General features: G+C 47.2%; 1 protein-coding gene across 11 annotated transcripts in view; it reads left to right on the top strand.

Annotated features, from left to right (window-relative positions):
- The window catches only part of Ptk2 (protein tyrosine kinase 2), a 228,940-nt gene that overhangs the window by 179,258 nt on the left and 31,596 nt on the right, over positions 1-18,086 (top strand). For 9 of the 11 annotated variants that reach the window (XM_077105560.1, XM_076835444.2, XM_076835435.2 and 6 more), the window contains 2 exons: positions 669-873; positions 14,628-14,739. In XM_077105560.1, the coding sequence (XP_076961675.1) occupies positions 669-873; positions 14,628-14,739 (317 nt within the window). The remainder of the gene's footprint in view (positions 1-668; positions 874-14,627; positions 14,740-18,086) is intronic. The other 2 variants (XR_013154538.1, XM_076835445.1) reach the window with 1 other exon arrangement.

Raw genomic sequence — 18,086 nt, 5'->3', positions numbered from 1 at the left:
GCATCCTCAGTGTTGAGCTGTCCTGTTTGTTGATTTGAAAGGTGGGTCTATAGGATCACTGAGCCGATAACAGAAAGTCTGGCCTCCTGGGGCAGAGTATAGTCATTGCTAAGGTGCGGCCTGGTCTGGGTGAGATGGCTACAGCCACGGGAGTCCTCAACCAGGCCAAGGGAAGGGAGTGGTGGGCTGGAGGGTCGCCCAGACAGCAAAGCCATCGTGCGCCTTAGAGGGAAAGCTGAGTTCTCTGAAAGCTGCAGACTTGTGCTTGAGGAGTTTCTTTTCAGGCCTCAAGGCAGCAGCTGCAGTTGTAATGAGGCTGGGCTGAAGTTGGGTGGGGATGTTCAGGTAGCCTCTCTTCTGGAGCCATGGAGTGTGCCTGAGCTGGTGGGTCACTTTCAAGTGCAGCATTTTCAGAGAAATAGACCTCTGAGGAAAATAAGGGGATTTTATGGCTTTTTCTTTGTAATAATTCAGCACTCCATTACTCACACCCTGTCAAGTGGTAATCACTGATCTCACTATATGTTGGAGGTAATGAATGCTGCTCTGCTTGATGTGTTGCCTGGATCTCACAGCTGGCCCCACGGTGCCCGCTGCAAAGCCACTCCCAGACATGGGGTTGCCCTTCCTGCCGAGCTCACTGCGCTGTTTTCATTCCCACTTCACAGGTGTATGTATGTGGGAGATTCTGATGCATGGTGTGAAGCCTTTTCAAGGAGTGAAGAACAATGATGTGATCGGTCGAATTGAAAATGGGGAAAGATTACCAATGCCTCCAAATTGTCCTCCTACCCTCTACAGCCTTATGACGAAATGCTGGGCCTATGACCCCAGCAGGCGGCCCAGGTTTACTGAACTTAAAGCGCAGCTCAGGTAGGAGTGGGGCGGAGAGGGCTTGGGCGGGGGCAGACCTTGCTGCTTCTCCTCCTTTGCAGTCATAGCATGCTAAGGTCATTTTATCAGGACATCTGAGGCTGGGCTGTTTCTTCTGCAAATTCAGTTAGTTTTAAATTTAATTGGCATTTGTTTGTACCTTGCTAGAGCCTTTAATGAATAGTATCTTCAAATCTTAATGAAGTTCCAACTGTGATCAGATCTCCCCCCAAGCTCCTACCTTGGCCTGGCTTAGGTGGCCCATGGTCGCTGTGGCCCTGCTGTCACTGCAGCCTCCTCCACTCGGCCCCTTTGCCTCCCTGTACTAGTGCAGGAAGCTCACTGCCTGCTCCCCCACCTCGCCAACAGCAGACTCCTACTCAGAATTCAGGGTGCTTCCCCATGCAGCCCTGTCCCCCAGAGAGGTAGCCTCTCTTCTGCCACCACTGCTGGTTCAGGTGCCTTTTTGTGATTCCCACTTTGTGCCAGGCACTGTTAGGCCCAAGGCCTCCAGTAGTTTCCAGACCCCTGGCAGTCACACAGGGACTAGGTGTGTACTGAGTCCCTCAGAGAAGCATCTGCATGGTCTACCTGCCATCTGCCCTGGGGAGGTCCTTGTTTTCATGTTTGTGTCCTCAGCTTTAGTCAGAGCTACTGATAAGCATCACTGTATCTCACTCATTTCTTCAGCCAATACAGACTGTAGGACCAGGCACTATGAATGAATGTTTGTTGAACTGAATCAAATTAGAATCAGCATTGGGGCCAAATATTTTGATAGGGACAGATTTTTTTTTTTAATTCCAAATATCGGGGTTCATGACACCCTGCAACTTCATCTGGCCCTTGCTTTTTGGTGGTGCCCAAGCACTCCTGAAGCTTCATCAACCTTCAGACGGCTCAGCCACTGGAAGAAGGATCCTTGCAGGAGAGTGCTTTGGGAGGGTCAGCCCTGTTGGAAGGAGTGTAAAGCTTCTTTCTGTCCTCAGGTGTTTGCTGGATGCTTGTGTTCTGAGCAAGGCAAGGTTCTGTGGGTTGGTGGTGACCAGACAGTCCTTGCTCAATAGAGCCTCATCCTGAGGGAAGAGCGCAGTCTGGCCAGCCTCACTTGCTGTCTCCACCTTTCGCCCATAGAGCCACCAGCACCCTCATCTCTTCAGTCCTCTTCAAGTAGACACTCTTCACTCTTAATCAGTTCTCATACTCATTATGTCCTCCGTGCTACCGTAGCTGGGTTTTGAATATGCTTTATTTCATGTTTTGCTTAGATTTTTTTTGTTCCTCCTTGATCTTTCCCCAGAACTTCACAGACCCTGTCCTTGAAATTTCCCCTTCTAGTATGGGTTCCATCACCCCACCTGCCTGGTGTCTCCCTACTGACTGACATGCTGACCACATCCTTCCCAGGGGTGTTGATCAGGTCTCTGTTCTCAACTGCCCTTGTGCCCTCAGTACTCCTGCAGATTCCGTGTGCCCTTGATCTGGCCATTCGTGGACTGGGCCTCTCCACTTTTTAGCTTTGGCCTTGCCCCTTTCTCATAAGTTCCGACCTACATTTTAAATTGCCAGCTGGGCATTGTGTTACCCAAGAAGGAAATCTGTTGCCTTACCCTCTGAGCCAGTTCTTCTGCACTCCTCTTCTGTCTGGTTGGCACAGCTGGCTTGGTTTTCCTGAAGCAACACCATGGAAAGGGACCTCCCCTGATCAGAATGATCCCTAGTGGGTCACTGGCACCCACCTCCCATGTCCAGATAGAGGCCTGCAGGCCACACTCAAGCCAACTTCCTGGATGGCCAGACGGCATCCCCCTATCTTCCAAATACCCTGGCAGATGCCCCCTCCTGGCCTGGTGTACCCCCCTGCACACACACACACACACACACACACACACCCTGCTGACACCCCGCCTGCCTGGCCCTCCCTGTCTCTCAGCTACTGTCTCATGCTGGCTCTTCCGGGCCTCTCAGCCATGCAGCCTGCACTCTGGGTCTCCGGAGTCCTGTGTCCCTGTACTTGTTGTGCAACCACAGAGGGCTGCATCCCAGTTCAGCTCTGTTCCACAAGGGCTGCCGAGCCTGGCACTGGTCACTGGGCCAGATGACCGGAGCACTTTTCCTGCCCTCGAGGAGCTCACAGTCTAGTATGTCTCCTCCCTACTAGACTGAGGCTCCTTGAGGACAGGGATCGTCACACTCGCCTCGGTTTGCCTGCACCTCCCGCCAGGAGCACTGGCTGGCCTGTGCACACTGAGCACAGGTGACTGAGCCTTCATGTGACCCAGGGCACTCTGCTTTCAGCAGAGATGGAGTTGAACTTGGCATTTTGAATATTTGTAATATGGCTACCAAATAGCTGATGAAATTAAACTTTTTAATATAATTGCTTGCTTGGGCATTTACATAATTAAATAGCTGCTATTGTGAAGTTTTTAAGAGTTTATTACAGTCAGAGTTTTCACAAAGAAATAGCAATTGCCTGGTGGTCCTCACCCACCGGCCAGTCAAGAGCCCTGTGCACTCACTGCACTGTGGCCTCCACTCGTCCTGACTGGACTGTGTGTGTGTGTGTGTGTGTGTTCTGACTGCGTGAGTTGAAGAAAGGAACTTCCAGGACCAAGCTTGTTAGGTGGCGTCTTAGGAAAACCACTTGGTGAGACTTTACTGAGTCAGTCAGTCTCTGTGTCCCTAGGAACCTGTCCTCATGACCTCTTTCCATGTTCGTAGGAGTGAATTCATGGAGGAGAAGGAGATCAACCTGCAGGTGGCTCTTTATCAAGTGTAAAAAAGCCCCACAATAGGAGTATTTTAAGTGTACCACAGTAAGAATTTCTCATCATACATACTCTAGCATTTTTGTGTTTTGTGGTTGACAGATTGTTAAAGGTGTACTAGAGCTTTTCTGATGGAAAATCACTTGGTTCCCACTTGAGTTCCTTTAATTCTTGGTCAGATTCCGCATTCAGGAGACCACAAGAAAGAACTTCGGGAGCTTCTGTTCAAAACCAAGACTTCTGAGCAGCGCACTCCCTGACAAAGGCCTCTGTGCCTCTGTAAAAAGGACCAACATGTTTCATCTGTTTAGGGGAAGTTTTAAGTTCATGTTAAATTTCCTAAATCCTCTTTAGATTAATATGAATGAACAAAATTATTAATTTAATTAACAAATTAATTGTGCCATAACTTTTATCTCTTCCTTACCTTCTTACTGCAGTATAAAAACACCAGCGCTGAGGGGATTGCTGAGTGAACAGCTCAGTGGACTCTCTCAGGTCACACACACTGTACCCAGTGGGAACCAAGAAGGCCACAGCCTGGAAATGCACCCAGATTGCCCTCCGTAGTCGCTGTCCACCCTCCCAGGGTAGCCTTCAGGTTGAAGGTCTCAGCTGTCACCCTACTTCTTTGTGATTTATTTTGCTCAGCATTTAGCTGGTGAGGTTGTCCCTGTCACTCAGGTAGCTGTACTTCATTGTCATGGCTGTGTGGCCCCATTTGTGCCCACACCAGAGTTGATTTCTCCATTCCACAGTGGTGGATATTGGGATGCTTGCTAGTTTGGGGCTCGAGAATATTGCTCCAGCCAAGCAAGAGCCACACCTGTAGTCCCAGGGATTCAGGAGGCAGGAGGATCACAAGTTGGAGGCCAACCTGGGTGACTTATCAAGAACCTGTCTCAAAATAAAATAAAAAGAACTGGAGATGTAGCTAGAAAGAGCACCCCTGGGTTCGTCCCCAGTACTGGAAAAAAAGAATACTGTTCCAAGAGTGCAGCAGCAAGATCTTGTGAGCATACATGTCGGTGGGCATCGAGGTCAGGCATGTATCCATGCACCTGAGGCTGTGTGTGCCTTCTGTTTCTAAGTGGACAGACGTGTACCCAGGAGAGAGCATGTCTTCCACTTGCTCCAACAGTAGTTGTTTTCAGTTTTGTTTTATGCTTTAAACCTTTGGAAATTATTACTTATTTCTAAGCAAGCCATTTTCACATAGAAAGAGAAGGTTAAAGGATACACATGGCATGTCAAGGTATTTACCTGAAGGCGTGTGTTATAAGGACACTCGGCTTGCAAGCCTAGCCTTGGAAGACGGTCACATTTTGAGCCAGTCTCCCTCACTGACCTCTTTAGGAAGCGCTCACTGAGTTGATAGCAAGTCTCCTCTGCATTACTTGTCACTGCATTAGAAAGGAGCGGTCACTGAGCCCTTTGTGTGGCCAGGCACTGCACCTTGAGCTTTCACCGCAGCCCCTGGGGATGTAGGCGGCACCCTCACCTTCACTTTGCAGATGAGGAGGTTGAGACCATGTGGCAAGGCGCTGAACCTGGGGCATAGAACTGTGACCCAGCAGATGTACCCAGTCCACAGCTCAAGCTGTCCTGCCCACAGCCTCAGTTAGATATCTAGAATTCCCTGAAAACATTGCCCTAGTCGGTGCTGTGGCACATACCTGCAGTCCCACCGACTTGGGAGGCCGAGTTAGGAGATCACAAGTTCAAAGCCAGCCTAGTGAGACCTTGTCTCAGAATAAGACATAAAATGGGCTGGGCATGTGGCTCAGTGATGAAGTGCCCCTGGGTTAAATTCCTAGTATCAATAATTTTTTTTTTAAGAGAAAACATTTCCATATGATTTAGACTGATCAGCAACTTAATAAATGAGTAAAAAAAAAAACACAAGAAAGAGAAATCCAGAATTCCTATAGCTGGGCTTTCTACATTGTTTGAGTATCAAAAGGTGCTATTTATGTACAAAGAATTGAAATGCATTCTGCTGTTATGTATAAGAAGAACAAATTTTTAAAAGGTGTGTGTGTGTGTGTGTGTGTGTGTGTGTGTTTTAATAAATAAATAAATAAGGTGCAACAGCAGCACCAAGGCCTCTACCCCAGGTCTTTATCTTGACAGTTTCCAAGTGTGCCTTTTGTCTCACTGCCTGTTTTGCTGGCTCATCCTTAGTGTGCTCCCACAGGGAGCAGCTGGGGAATCAGGCCTCTCTGTGGGGATCATCCTGAGTCTGCTGTAAACTCAGGCAGTGTGTGGACTCGGCTCCGGCTTCAGGCTGCTGAGAGCTTTCTTTTGGGGGTTTGGGTTTTGGGGTTTTGATATGTGTGCATGCATGTATAATTTTAGTCTTAGGTTTTTGGTAATTGTTTTAACTTTGTTTTATTTTTGATGCTTAATTTTGTTATACAGCACTGTGACAGATGGTTTGGTCAGGACTAAAGTTTAGTTCAGTAGCTACAGGCACAAAATTTTTTTTTTCATATTGTGTGTCAGTAGCATACTCAAGTGAATTACAAGGCACCTCAGGAACAAAAACTTTCAGTTGGTTTGTGAAACTTCCAGTTCAAGCTAGCAACACCTTTAAAGTAAACGCGTATGGGGAATTTTCCAAAGAGTGTTTAAAAGGTTCTGTAACCCTGGGCAAGTTGCTTAGTCTCCCTATAAGAGGAGGATCATAAATATTGTCCATGTGATGGTTTTCATGATTAAGTGAAATAGTTCATCCAAATGCTTGTAATTACACACGGCCCAAGGTAGGTGCATACCCCGTTAGCCTGCCTAGTGGCAGGTACTATAACAAAGCTTTTCTGAAGATTCACAGTTATTGGTTAGTTAAATGTCTTTGGATTTGAACTTAAGATAAGCAACAGCAGAACTATGCAAGATCATGAGCTTTGGCACCAGACTTGAGCTTGAGCCCTGGCCCCACCACCGAGTCTCCCTGGACAACACCCTACCACATTTGCAAAATGGGGACAACAGCAGCAGCTCCTTTGCAGGGTCTGGTTGTATAAGTGAAGGAGTGTGGATAGCCCCCTTGAGTACGGGGAGCCATTCCTGCTGTGCAGACCCTTGGCAGGTCTCCCAGAGCATGGGTCTGCACACAACTCTTCCACAAGAGTCGCAGCTCCTGGTGACTCTCCACTCGTCCTCCAGCAAGACTCTCACATAAGAAGCTCAGGGTTGGACTGATGACATAGGATTGCTTGTGCTGCTTCTCTGCATATCTTTTGAAGTACCTCTGTATTTGCTTCTAGAATTCCTTTCAGAGGGGGCATCTGACTGCCTTCCGGTCATCACACCGTGTGTTCCTTCTCCTCCCTCTCCCGGGCCTGGATGTTACCTAAGGGCAGACCACATTCTGGTTATACCTGTATTTCTTAAGATGCTCATAGCACCTCAGCCTTCAGAGTAATAAAAAGTAATGAATGAATCTGAATTTAATAGGAATTTAATGTAAACTTAAAATGGTTTCCACTAAAACTTTTTGTCTTAACCATTTCCTGTCTGGTTTGTTCTTTACTGTCAGTGCTTCTCACCAGCTTTAGACGGGGCTTTTCAGGCGCAGCATTTGTGGCTGCATATCTGTGGCAGAGACCCCTGTCCTCAGTGCCCATGGTGAAGTCCTCAAGATACTCCTAGCTACCATGATTTCTTCTATCTATTCTGTTTCTATTTTCTTCCTCCTCATAGTTTTTCTGAATTGCCATGAATTTTGTCTATAAGCTTAGTGTCCCTAGAAATATTAAAGAGGAGTTAGAAGGCATGAATGTCCCTCTCTGCCTCTCTGGAAAGAAGTGCCTGGGGCCCCAAGTGGTTACCTTCTCTGCTCCCGCTTACAAAGGAGACAGGGGCGGAGACTGGAGGGGGAGAGTGCGCAAATATAGTGCCATTGGCTCCATGTCAGTAGCCAGAAGACAGGGAGAAGCCCAGGGCCTCTGTAGTCAGTGTCTTTGCTTTTAGCCAAGTGGCTTGGCCTTCAAGGATACTGGCCCATCCTCTGCCCCACTCCCTCATGCACGTTTACAGCAGTATGTGTGCCTTGGGCTTCTTGTGCTGCCCTGGGGATTTTGACATCCTTCTGTGACCTTTCACTGTCTAGATGGAAATATAGAACCTGCATTTACCACACCTCAGCCTGTGTGCTCTGGTGGCCAGGTGTGTACCACATTCACACATGCTCTTAACCCTGCAAAACAAGACTGCAGTTTTTGCCTTGAGCACGTTTTAAAGAGTCCTCTGCATTTATCCCCATGCAGTGCTCCCTTCTGCATGAAGAGCTCACGCTTTGGCTTTTCATCAACCTGAGGAGCCTCTTCAGCGTTTCTCGTGCAGATCTGGTGGTGGTGAACGCCATTAGTCCTGCTTTACCCATGAGTGGATTGAACTTGATTTTTGTTGCCTGAGTGGGGTTTGTTGTGTGTTTGTTTCTCCTTTCAGTCCTGTGAAGGTGTCCTGCCCTCTACTCTACCTCTTCCCTTCTCAGAAGGAGCCTCTAGTGCAACAGTGGTGGTGTTCTATGTGTGGTGTGTGGCTTTAGTCATCTCCAGTCGGTGGTGTTCCATGGTTCACACAGCTTATGCGGGTGTTGTTTTCTATTTTCATGCTTGGGATTTTCTGAACCTCTGAAAGCTGTATACTTGCATCTTTTGCCAAATATGGAGGAACTTTGACCATTACTTCTTCTGATGTATTTAAAAAAAATTTTTTTTTTTTTAGTTGAACATAGACACCATACCTTTGTTTTACTTATTTACTTATTTTATGAGGATCAAACCCAGTGTCTCACATGTGCAAGGCAAGCACTCTGCCTCAGTCTCCAAGTGCTGGGATCACAGGTGTGCAACCAAGCCCTGGTGCTCCTCCTCCCCTCCACCCGCTCCTCTGTCCCTTTTCTCTTTCAGACTAGATAATTTTTTACTGATTTGTCACCAGGTTCTCTAACTTCTTTATTACCCATCCATGGAAATTTTATCTCAGATATATTTTTTAGTTACAGAATTTTTATTGTATATTTTCTTTCCCTGCCAATATTTCCTTTCATTTCATTTATTATGAATAAACTTATCTTTTGTCCTTCAATATAGTAGCTTCTTTGAAAGCTACTGCCTACCAATTCAATGTCTGAGTCCTCTTTAGAGTCAATCTTTTTTCTTCTTTACAGCAGATGACATTTTCATATTGACTTGTATATCAGAGAATTTTCAATCATGTCCTGGGTATTGTGACTTGTAAGTTGCAAAAAACCCTTGATTTAATCATTCCTCTCATGAGCATTCAGATTGTTCTAACAGGCAGCAAACTTGGCTGATCTTGGGTTGCAGATCCTACCTGAGTTAGGCAGCCAGTCACATCTGTGCCCACTCTTTTCTTTAGCCTGGATGGGCTGCTTGGAGTCTGCCCTGTGTGTCAGCTGGAGGCTTGGACAGAACTCGTGCTTCAGAATCAAGGCACCCCCTCTCTGGCCTCTTCTTTTTTGGATTTCCCCTTTGTTTCCGTCAGCCATGGTTGCTCCAGACTCGTTCTCTGGTTCATCAAGCCAGCAGTACTAGGGTCTGCCTGCTGGCTAAGAACTGTTAAAAAGTAAGAACCCAGGCTGGGGTGCAGCTTAGTCAGAGTGCTGGCCCACTTGTGAGGTTCTCCCTGGTGACACTCCTCCTCTGACCAGTGCCCTCCAGGATCCTGCAGCTATTGGCTGCTCTCCTGAGCCGTCATGGAGTTGTTTCTTATATTCATTGTTTATAGTTCCAATCCACAAGAAGAGCTATCAAACATGCCAGAAATTTCAAGATGGCCGACTCACCAAACATACAGCAGTGCTCACGTCTTGCATGCTGAAATACGTCTTAGGTGAAGAGAGAAGTATGATCTCGGTGTTGATGAGGGTGATGTCCAAGAGAGGCGCAGCTGGGACACACAGTGGCAGTTAGTCCCTAGCTCAGCCCACCCAGCTGAGCCTCCCCACCCTGCTCAATTTTGCAGGCTTGTTTTCTGCATAGATGCCAGGAAGCTCTCGGAAAGGTCAGCTCCGTTCCTTTGTGATGAAGCAAAGTTGAGTAATTACAAGAGATCATGTTTCAAAACTGGCATTCCCATGAACTTGCCAGAGCAAGCCATTCCCTCCCACTTTTTTTCCTTCAAATTTATTGCACTATAAACCCAGACTGATTTTTATGTCCAAAGTAAATTTTGTGATATCATTGCTTTGTTTAGGTGGTCAAAGTCCAGTCTTTTTTAAAAGTGAAAGTTCTTCCCTCCATATTAAATAAAGCAGAGAACATTTCTTATTTATTTAAAGAAATATAGTTTTGTAGTTTCAAAGAGGAGAGTTCACATCACGGTCAATCTTGAGTCACAGGCTACAGAAAAGAAATAGATAAACATTCCTTTCTTTTCTTGTGGCTGTAAGGCGGCTCCAAGCACTGAACCATCTGGCATTTCCTTCAGAGTTTCTCCAGGTCTTCTCCAATGCATGGTCCTTCATCTGCCAGCCTTCTTCTCACTGCGGGCCTGGCAGGGAGAGCTCTGTGGCTGCATGGCCCCCCAGGGGTGCAGTCCCTTTCCTCTGAAAGTGCTTGGATAACCCAAACATCAGCCACTCCGCATTGATGGGCCTTTTCTGTTCCTGAAATCTGTCCTTGCTGGAGATTTGTTTGTGTATCATGGCTGAGTGCTGGGAATGGGGGACTCAATAAACCATGTTCTTGTTCACCATCAAAATACCTTACAAGTGAATTCACATTGGATGCTCTGGAAGAATGTGAGTAAGACCCTCCCATGCCCGCTCAGGGAGCCTGAGACCCAGTTTCACAAGGGGTAATGCAACCAGATGAAAATCAGCCACTCTCCCACGTTTTTATGTCCTTTAAGTGTGAATTGGCTACTTGAGCAATTATTTCTTTTAAAATGAAGGAGCTGAAAACAAATTCTAAGTTCTCCTTTGCCCTCTTCAGGACTCTCTTCCTAGATGGGCCCTGTGGATAAATGGACATAGTTATCAAGTGCGCTCATGTTTGAAGCAACAAGTCTCAGCTCTTATTGTTCTATCTCTTTCAAGCATAAGACTTTGAAACCACCATTCTAGGAAAAACCACGAGGGCTCCCTGCCAGTTCATATTCAGCAGCTGAAAGCTTCCAAGTGGAATGAATAGCTGCTAAAAATATTGAGAGTTTGGGAAAATATGCTTCAGCTTGATCTCCATGACCCTGTGCACATTCTAGTGTTGCCCTTGGTTCCTCAGCAGATGCAAACGCAGGAGAGCAGCTCAGCGTTGTCTTCTGGTGCCTTCCTCCTCCATCTAGGGACTAGCCTTTTGTGAGTGATTTATATTTCTGTCTATTCTGAGCAACAGATTATGGTTACTCAGGAGTGTTTGATATGCTATTTCTGGAGATTGCAGGAATTCCCTTCCTAGTTGTTTTGTGTCTCTGAAGCACAGACTGGTGTGCTTAGCTAAAGAAATTTGGGGTCTGGGGCTGTGGCTCAGTGGTAGAGTGCTTGCCTAGCCCATGGGAGGCACTGGATCTGATTCTCAGCACCACATAAATCTAAATAAGTAAGATAAAGGTATTGTGTCCATCTACAACTAAAAATATATTTAAGAAGAAAAGAAATTTTGGAATATCTGGTGTGCACATGCTGTGCAACTGAGAAGAGGAATGGAAACCCATCTGACAGGCGCAGGAAGCCTAAGCTTATAGCCTAAACCGGGCACTGAGGCAGCAGTGGTTAAGCTCAAGGGAAGATTCATAGGTGAACTCAGCAGGCTAGAGAAAAGGGGAAGTGACTTTCAGTGGGTGGGGAGGTTGGCCAGGTGGGACCTCAGGAAATCTCCTTATGCAAGGGATTTCACAATTCTGGATGCAATCTCTGGGACACAGCCACAAGATTAGACAACCCATGTGACATAAAATGACACAGTGGAACCTATTTAAAGTAGAGTTGTCTTGCCTGGAAGAAATGTCCTGTTTAGTCTTATAGCAGCTTGCCTGTATTTTAATCATATGAAGAAATAAAAGAAAGGACTTTTTAAAGTTATTTTGTGTTGATTTTTTCCCTTGATTTTTAAAAGCTTTTAAGGTTTTTTTTTTTTTTTTTTTAAATCTTAAAATGTTAGGATTCAGGTTCTGCTATTTGCTTTAAGGGTCAAGTGATGAAGAGCAGGGCACCTGAAAACTGCTAAAGGGATGTGCTTCTCCCTAGGGCCAGTTGGGACTGTGCTGTGGTCTCAGACTGACTCTGATACCTAGGAATCATCTCAAAGAAAGCAGCCTGTGTGCAGGCCTCTCCTGATTCACCGTTGGCCAGTGCTGGAGGCTTGCAGTGTGGTCCTCCACACTGGCAGCAGACCCGTTCTGCTCCTGGGCGTCACTTGGCCACTCCTGGCAATTCTTCATGCATGTTGTGATTCAGGGCTGTGCCAGTTCTGAACATATATGGACAGCCTGAAGGGAGTTGGAAGCTTGGGGAAGATGTTGTGGAGGACATTTGAGACATAAGTCAGGCATGGCCAGGCAGAGGAGAGAAAGGTGTTCCAGGAGAGGTGGTGGAGATTATGATGGCCCCTCTTCCTGGCTCAGAGGAAGAGGGGAACGAAGAGAGCACCCACATCACTTTGGAAGAGTGAACTACCACGGATACCCGTCTCTATCCTCCCCAACAGCCTTGGAGGGGTGTACCTTTGTTCTGTGCCCTGAGACATTAAGAGGCATCTGCCAGGTTTCTGCTGTGGAGCTGTTTTAGATCCTGCCCAAGTCTCACCTGTCCCCGATGGTGGCAACGTGCTTGGCTAGCCAGAGGCGCCGGTATCAGTAACTATTCTAGCAGGTTCATGAAAGTTGCACTGTAAACACTTCAGTAAGAGATTGGATGGTTGCTCTTTTCATGCCTCAAGCTCTAATTGCTGCTTAACTCATTTGAAATACTTGCAGCACCTGTGGGAATGCTAGCCGTTAGCCATTGGGCGATGCTATTTGATGGGGATTTTGGCATAGTTCTTTTCATTTTTAAAAGCTTCTTGGGTTTTGGTGCACTTTACAGAGATTGTCTGAATTTTATTTTTATCTTTACAGTAACCCTCAAGGTCAGTAGTTAGGGGTGGTTAGGGAGGCACCCCGTTTTGTGGATGAGGTGTGGAGGGATCAAGTTGTCTGGTCACAGCCTGTCTGTGGCAGAACTTCAACCCGACATCAGTCTGACTCAGACCTCAGGCTCCTTCCCTGTACCTGACTACTCATTACAGCTGTCATTACTGATGAGCTGAGTCCCAGCCAAGTCACTTATCTGCTGGATCCTTGGAATCTGTGTGTCTCACCCACTCACTGTGAATCCTTTGTTCATCCAGCAGATGCCTAAGTGTCAACTGTGTGGCAGGCATGGTTTCAAAGTGTAACACGGGACTCTAGGTCATGAACGTAAAGAAAATTTAAATGTAAAGATATTTATTTCCACACAGAGTGGACAGAGTACACTGCCAAGCGTTAGTCGTGTAATGCTTATGTGCTTGGATGGGTTTGCCCTGGTAGCTTGCTAGAAATCCTCTCCCTGGCTTCTACAGGGCCTGTAATGGCACTGTGCTGATGCCTGTACAGCCAGGGACACTCCAGACAGAACCCACTCTCCTCCTGCAAGGGCACTGCTATTCTCTTTCTGGCTATTGAGACTCCCTTTACCCTGAACTAGAGCACCTGAAGCACATGCCCAGGGCTCCCTCCCCAAACGCTGCCTGGGTTCACCTGGAACTCACCCTCAGCCAGGTGCCCAGAGTGCCTTTCTTGAGAGGCTGCTGAGGGATTCTTGCATGTTATGGAGGTGGCTTGGCTTTTGTTTCCTTGACCACAGTCTTAAGTGGGAAGGAAACCAGAGGCTGGGAGGAGAGGGTGGGCCTCAGCCTTGAAAGCTTTTCTTTAAAGTGGTGATATGATCCTTGCCTTGAGGAGAATATTCCCTTTCCTTTAGAGGAAAAATGTCTTTAAGGTCTGCAGTGATGGTTTTCTGACTCAGGGCAGCTAGGAAATGGATCTTGTCTGTCCTCCTGATGGGGAAGGTGCCTAAGTGAGAGCCAGGCTCCACCTCTACAGGAATGTCTTTATGAACAGTTGAACAAATTCCCAGATTAGAAAGAGTCTCTGCCGCTGATGTCACTCTTTCCTGAGTAATTCTGGGTGGTTATTTACTGCATTCTGCCTGCCAGGGGCCAGAAACTTTGAATGAGCTGTATTATTAGAACTTGGAGCTACAGGCACGTAGGAAAGCACTATCTGCCGCTTAGGCTTAGGACGAGGGTTTCAAAGACCCACTGGGCCCACTGAGCCTGGGGGGTGCGTGTGGCCTGGGGAGCTAGCTAAGCCTCGCCCCGCCCCCTCTGCCTGAGAAGTCGAAGTCTCGGCAGTCGGCAGTCGTGTGGGACCTCAACCTCTGCACAGCCAGGGTAAGTGTAGCACTTCCAGCTCAGGGCAGACGGTATTTTCTGAAGCACTTGTAAGTGCTGTTGTAGTCTTCCTTATTTTCCTGGCCAGATAAAGTACTTTTTAAGCTGAGAATTAGTAGGACTACTGTACTGAGCAATTGAGGAAGTTGTTGGCCAACTTGCTAATTGATCACATAACGTTCTGGTGAGGTCACGTTCTGTGGGAGTCTGTGTCTGTCCAGATTTTGCCTCATGTGTGTAGCTGCTTGATGAGGGCTGTGTGGGATTGCTCGGGTCTTTCTGATCTGCTCAGAGTGCACTTCGGCGTATAGGTGCTTCCCCTTGGCCAGTCCTCCACTGTCACCAGCCTCTCTCTTTCCTATGCGCCTGAGAACCAAGGCTTCTCTAGCGTCCTGGCTCAGGGTTAGGAACCCAATGCGGCGTTCCCTTTTCTTTATGAGTGTCCTCCACTAGGGTCTAGGTGTGTTCTTGGAGGGGCAGGGTGGGCTATGACGGGTGCTGCTCTGGCTCTCAGCCCCCTGATTCAGTGTGTTTTCTCTAGCACGATCCTGGAGGAAGAGAAGGCTCAGCAGGAAGAACGGATGAGGATGGAGTCCAGAAGACAGGCCACCGTGTCTTGGGACTCTGGAGGGTCCGATGAAGCACCACCCAAGGTAGCCACCGTCCCCACCCCAGCTTGGGGTGACTCTTTAAGTGCCTTCTAGAGTTCGTGCTGTAGATAGCTGTTTCCTTTGAGGAGAGAAGAGTACGGTTGCTACCAGTGTTCCCTTTGTCCCTCTGCAGGTCACCCTCTTGTGTTCCTTTCCATAATTTGCATTTCAGGTGGAGGCTGTTGATGACCGTAGAGTAGAGTATACTCCCTTTCCTCTGCACCTCCCTCCTCCACCGTGGAGGAACCTTTTCTTTCATTGACTGTCAGGGGTCTCCCTAATAATCGGTCATTACTAAACATGAAACTGGGCCACAGACGCCTCACGTTTCACTGTATTTTAAAATGAGTCCAGTCCCACTTGACCTTGTCCCCTTTGCTTTGTCTCCATTTGCTGAGAACACCATGCACATTTTCTGCCTGCAGCTGGGGTATCTGTGTGGGAGCTCGTGGCTCTTGCTTTCCTTCCTCAGAGAGGCCTGCCTCGCACCTTGCCTGCACACTGTCCCTGTATCCCTCCTTCTTTTGTCTTCTCCCACCCAGGAGCGCAGCTATAGCCTTCTGCCATGGCTGGGGTTTCAGTAGAGTTGGCCCCTGATGCTTTGAGTGATCAAGTCTTTCTGCACCATTCCAAAGAGTGGCTTTTCACACCATGGTGTACTGGCCGTGAACATGCCTATCAGACCTTTTTCTGGAAAGCCAAAAAATAACAGGCTTTTTTGCAGTTAATAGTTACTTGTTCTTTGATAATTGATTAGCTAAAAATATGACTTTAATTAAGTATTCATCTTCTTTTTAAAAACTATTCACAAATCTGCCTACACAATATAATTTAAGTATTGAACCATTCAACATGATGCCTGAAAACTTATTTTCTTGTTGAGCCATGTAGCAGTAAACCTGTCACCACATTGAAGGTGAGCATGGGTAGTGAGCACAGTCCTGCAGAATGGAGGGGTGAAGGGGCCTCCGCCCAGCCCCTCTGCAGAGAAAGAAAAGCACCCCACTCCAGGGAAGGCCCAAGCATTCCTCTGTTGTTCCTAGTTCAACAACAGCATGACTCCTTGGTTTCCACGGAGCCCCTCTTCCTGGTCTCCACAGTTGGCCTGTGTTTTAATTCTGTAGCAGCTGCACATTGGCACTGTGCTGGGAGGCAGGAGAATCATGTCTTGATCACGCTCTGCTGCCGGTCGGGGTAGTTACCTACGTACTGCACACCTCACTTTCCTCCTCCAGCCAGTGGGACGTGCTGTGAGATCATTCACCCTTCGGCTCTCCTCTTGGCACACTGAAGTATAGAAACCTCAGTGTTCTGTGACAAGCACCACACGGTGCCACACTGCCTGCCCTGGAACTCATGGAATTGAAGAACTTTTTTCATCCAAATATTTCTTTCTTTCCTGTCTGTCTCTCTCTCTCCCTTCCTCCCTTCTCTTCCTCTGGTGTGCTATGGATAGAACCCAGGGCCTCCCCGGTGTCAGGCAGGCTCTCTATCACTGAGCCACATACCAGCCTCTAAGCATCTTTTTATATCCCAATCTGTTGGTTTATCATTTATATTTGACTTTTAAATTAGGGCCATGGGGTAGAGCTGGCTTGGCTTTTCTTGGTTTAGCATACAAGAGCCATTGCACTGATCTTTTTAAACATCGTTCTGTCTCTTGCTTTCACTTTCTCTTTCTTTGAAATGTCTTTGGAATATGCGTCTGAAGCCCTTGTCTATAGGCAGAGGTTCTTCCCTGTACCACACGTGTTTGCAGCAGCAGCCATTTACCTGGTCCTGTCAGCCAGACTTTGGACGTCATCACAGGTGTGGGGTGATCCCAGGCAGCAAGCCGGGCTCTCCTGTACACCAGGCAGAATCAAGTCTCATGTGCAGTGTGTTCCTTCCCAGAGTTCACCATCAGGGTCAGATTCTGCATTTATGGTCACAGTCCTTGCCGTTTCTAAAATGAGTCTGTTATTCTGAGGTAGTGGGCCAGCACTGTGGTTTACTCTGCCCCACAAGATGGGGACTCTGTGGATCCCATGGGTTTTCCTCACTCCAACTGTGATACCTCAGGATATATCCCACTTGGATTTCTTGACTTTGTAGATAAATTTTGTGTACTAGTAAAACATGGAGCTGGGAGTACAGCTATGTGGCAGAGCGCTTGCCTAGTGCTGGTTCAGTCCCCAACACTGCACCAAAAAACCAACAACAAAAAAAAATTTCTAATATGGCTTCATTAGTTTTTTGTTTTTTTGGTCATTGATTTGTTTTTTAATATGTTTTTTAGTCTTAAATGACACCATATCTTTAGTTTATGTGGTGCTGAGGATCGACCCAGGGCCTCACACATGCTAGGCAAGTGCTCTACTGCTGAGCTGCAGCCCCAGCCCCATGGCTTCATTAGTTTTTTAAGCAGAAATGTCTTTCTCCTATCTAAGACTCAACAGCTTAACTGTACTTAATGGCTAAGGCTTACAGCCCAGCGGCAGCTCCGAGGCAGAGTTCTGCCTGAGGGCCTGGGCCCATCCTCACTTACACACTATAGGAGGCCACATTTCTTCCCAGTGGTTGCAGTTCTGGAAAGTAAACTGACAGGCCCCGCAAAGTGTCACCTGTGTTAACGGGAATGCAGAGCTGCTTCTGGGCTCCAATGGAGTTTGTGACTGTGTTTTGTCACCTAGATGAAGTTGAGTGACATGGGAATCCCTATGTTTGCTGGAAACTGCCTGCCAGTCCCCCACCCAGTCCTCGTGGCCGACAGGAGCACCTCACAAGTGCCCTGCATGCCCCAAGGGCTGCCCTATCTTTCTCTCATCCCCCTCAGGAGAGTTGACAAAATCCCCTCCACCACACATTCTTTCAGGGAAAACCCCAGTTTTATTGGAGGGGGAGGTGCATTGACCCTCCTGGGTCACAGTGCTCAGCGACATGGACACTGTCTTAATGACAGCTAGAATCTGTCCTGGCACCCACCTTTTCCCTGGCCTTGACCTTGGTCCTCTCCACAGTATTAGACTCTGGACACCCTTGATGCAGTCACTTCATCCTCATAGAACCTTTTCATCTTCTTACTTGTTATTTTGAAATGGAGCCTTATAGGTTTTATCACTCACCTCTATTTTTTTGAGTCACTGCAAGATTTTTTTTTTTTTGAGCTTTTGCCATTTTTATTTCTTTGCTATGTTCCTTTTTGTTTGAGTCAAGTGCACTTCTCATATAGAAGCATGATGGCGCAGCAGATTTTAGAATTCTGCCATTACTAGCTGTGTGACTTTATTCAAATCACCTGCCTTCTCTGAGCCTATGTAAAATGTATGGCTCATCAACAGATTTTACTTGTACGTAAAAGCCCTTCAGAG

The sequence above is a fragment of the Callospermophilus lateralis genome, chromosome 16 (genome assembly GCF_048772815.1).
Source record: "Callospermophilus lateralis isolate mCalLat2 chromosome 16, mCalLat2.hap1, whole genome shotgun sequence".
Taxonomy (NCBI): Eukaryota; Metazoa; Chordata; class Mammalia; order Rodentia; family Sciuridae; genus Callospermophilus; species Callospermophilus lateralis.
The sequence above is the reverse complement of the archived record's forward strand: the minus strand, read 5'-3'. Positions and strand labels throughout refer to the sequence as shown.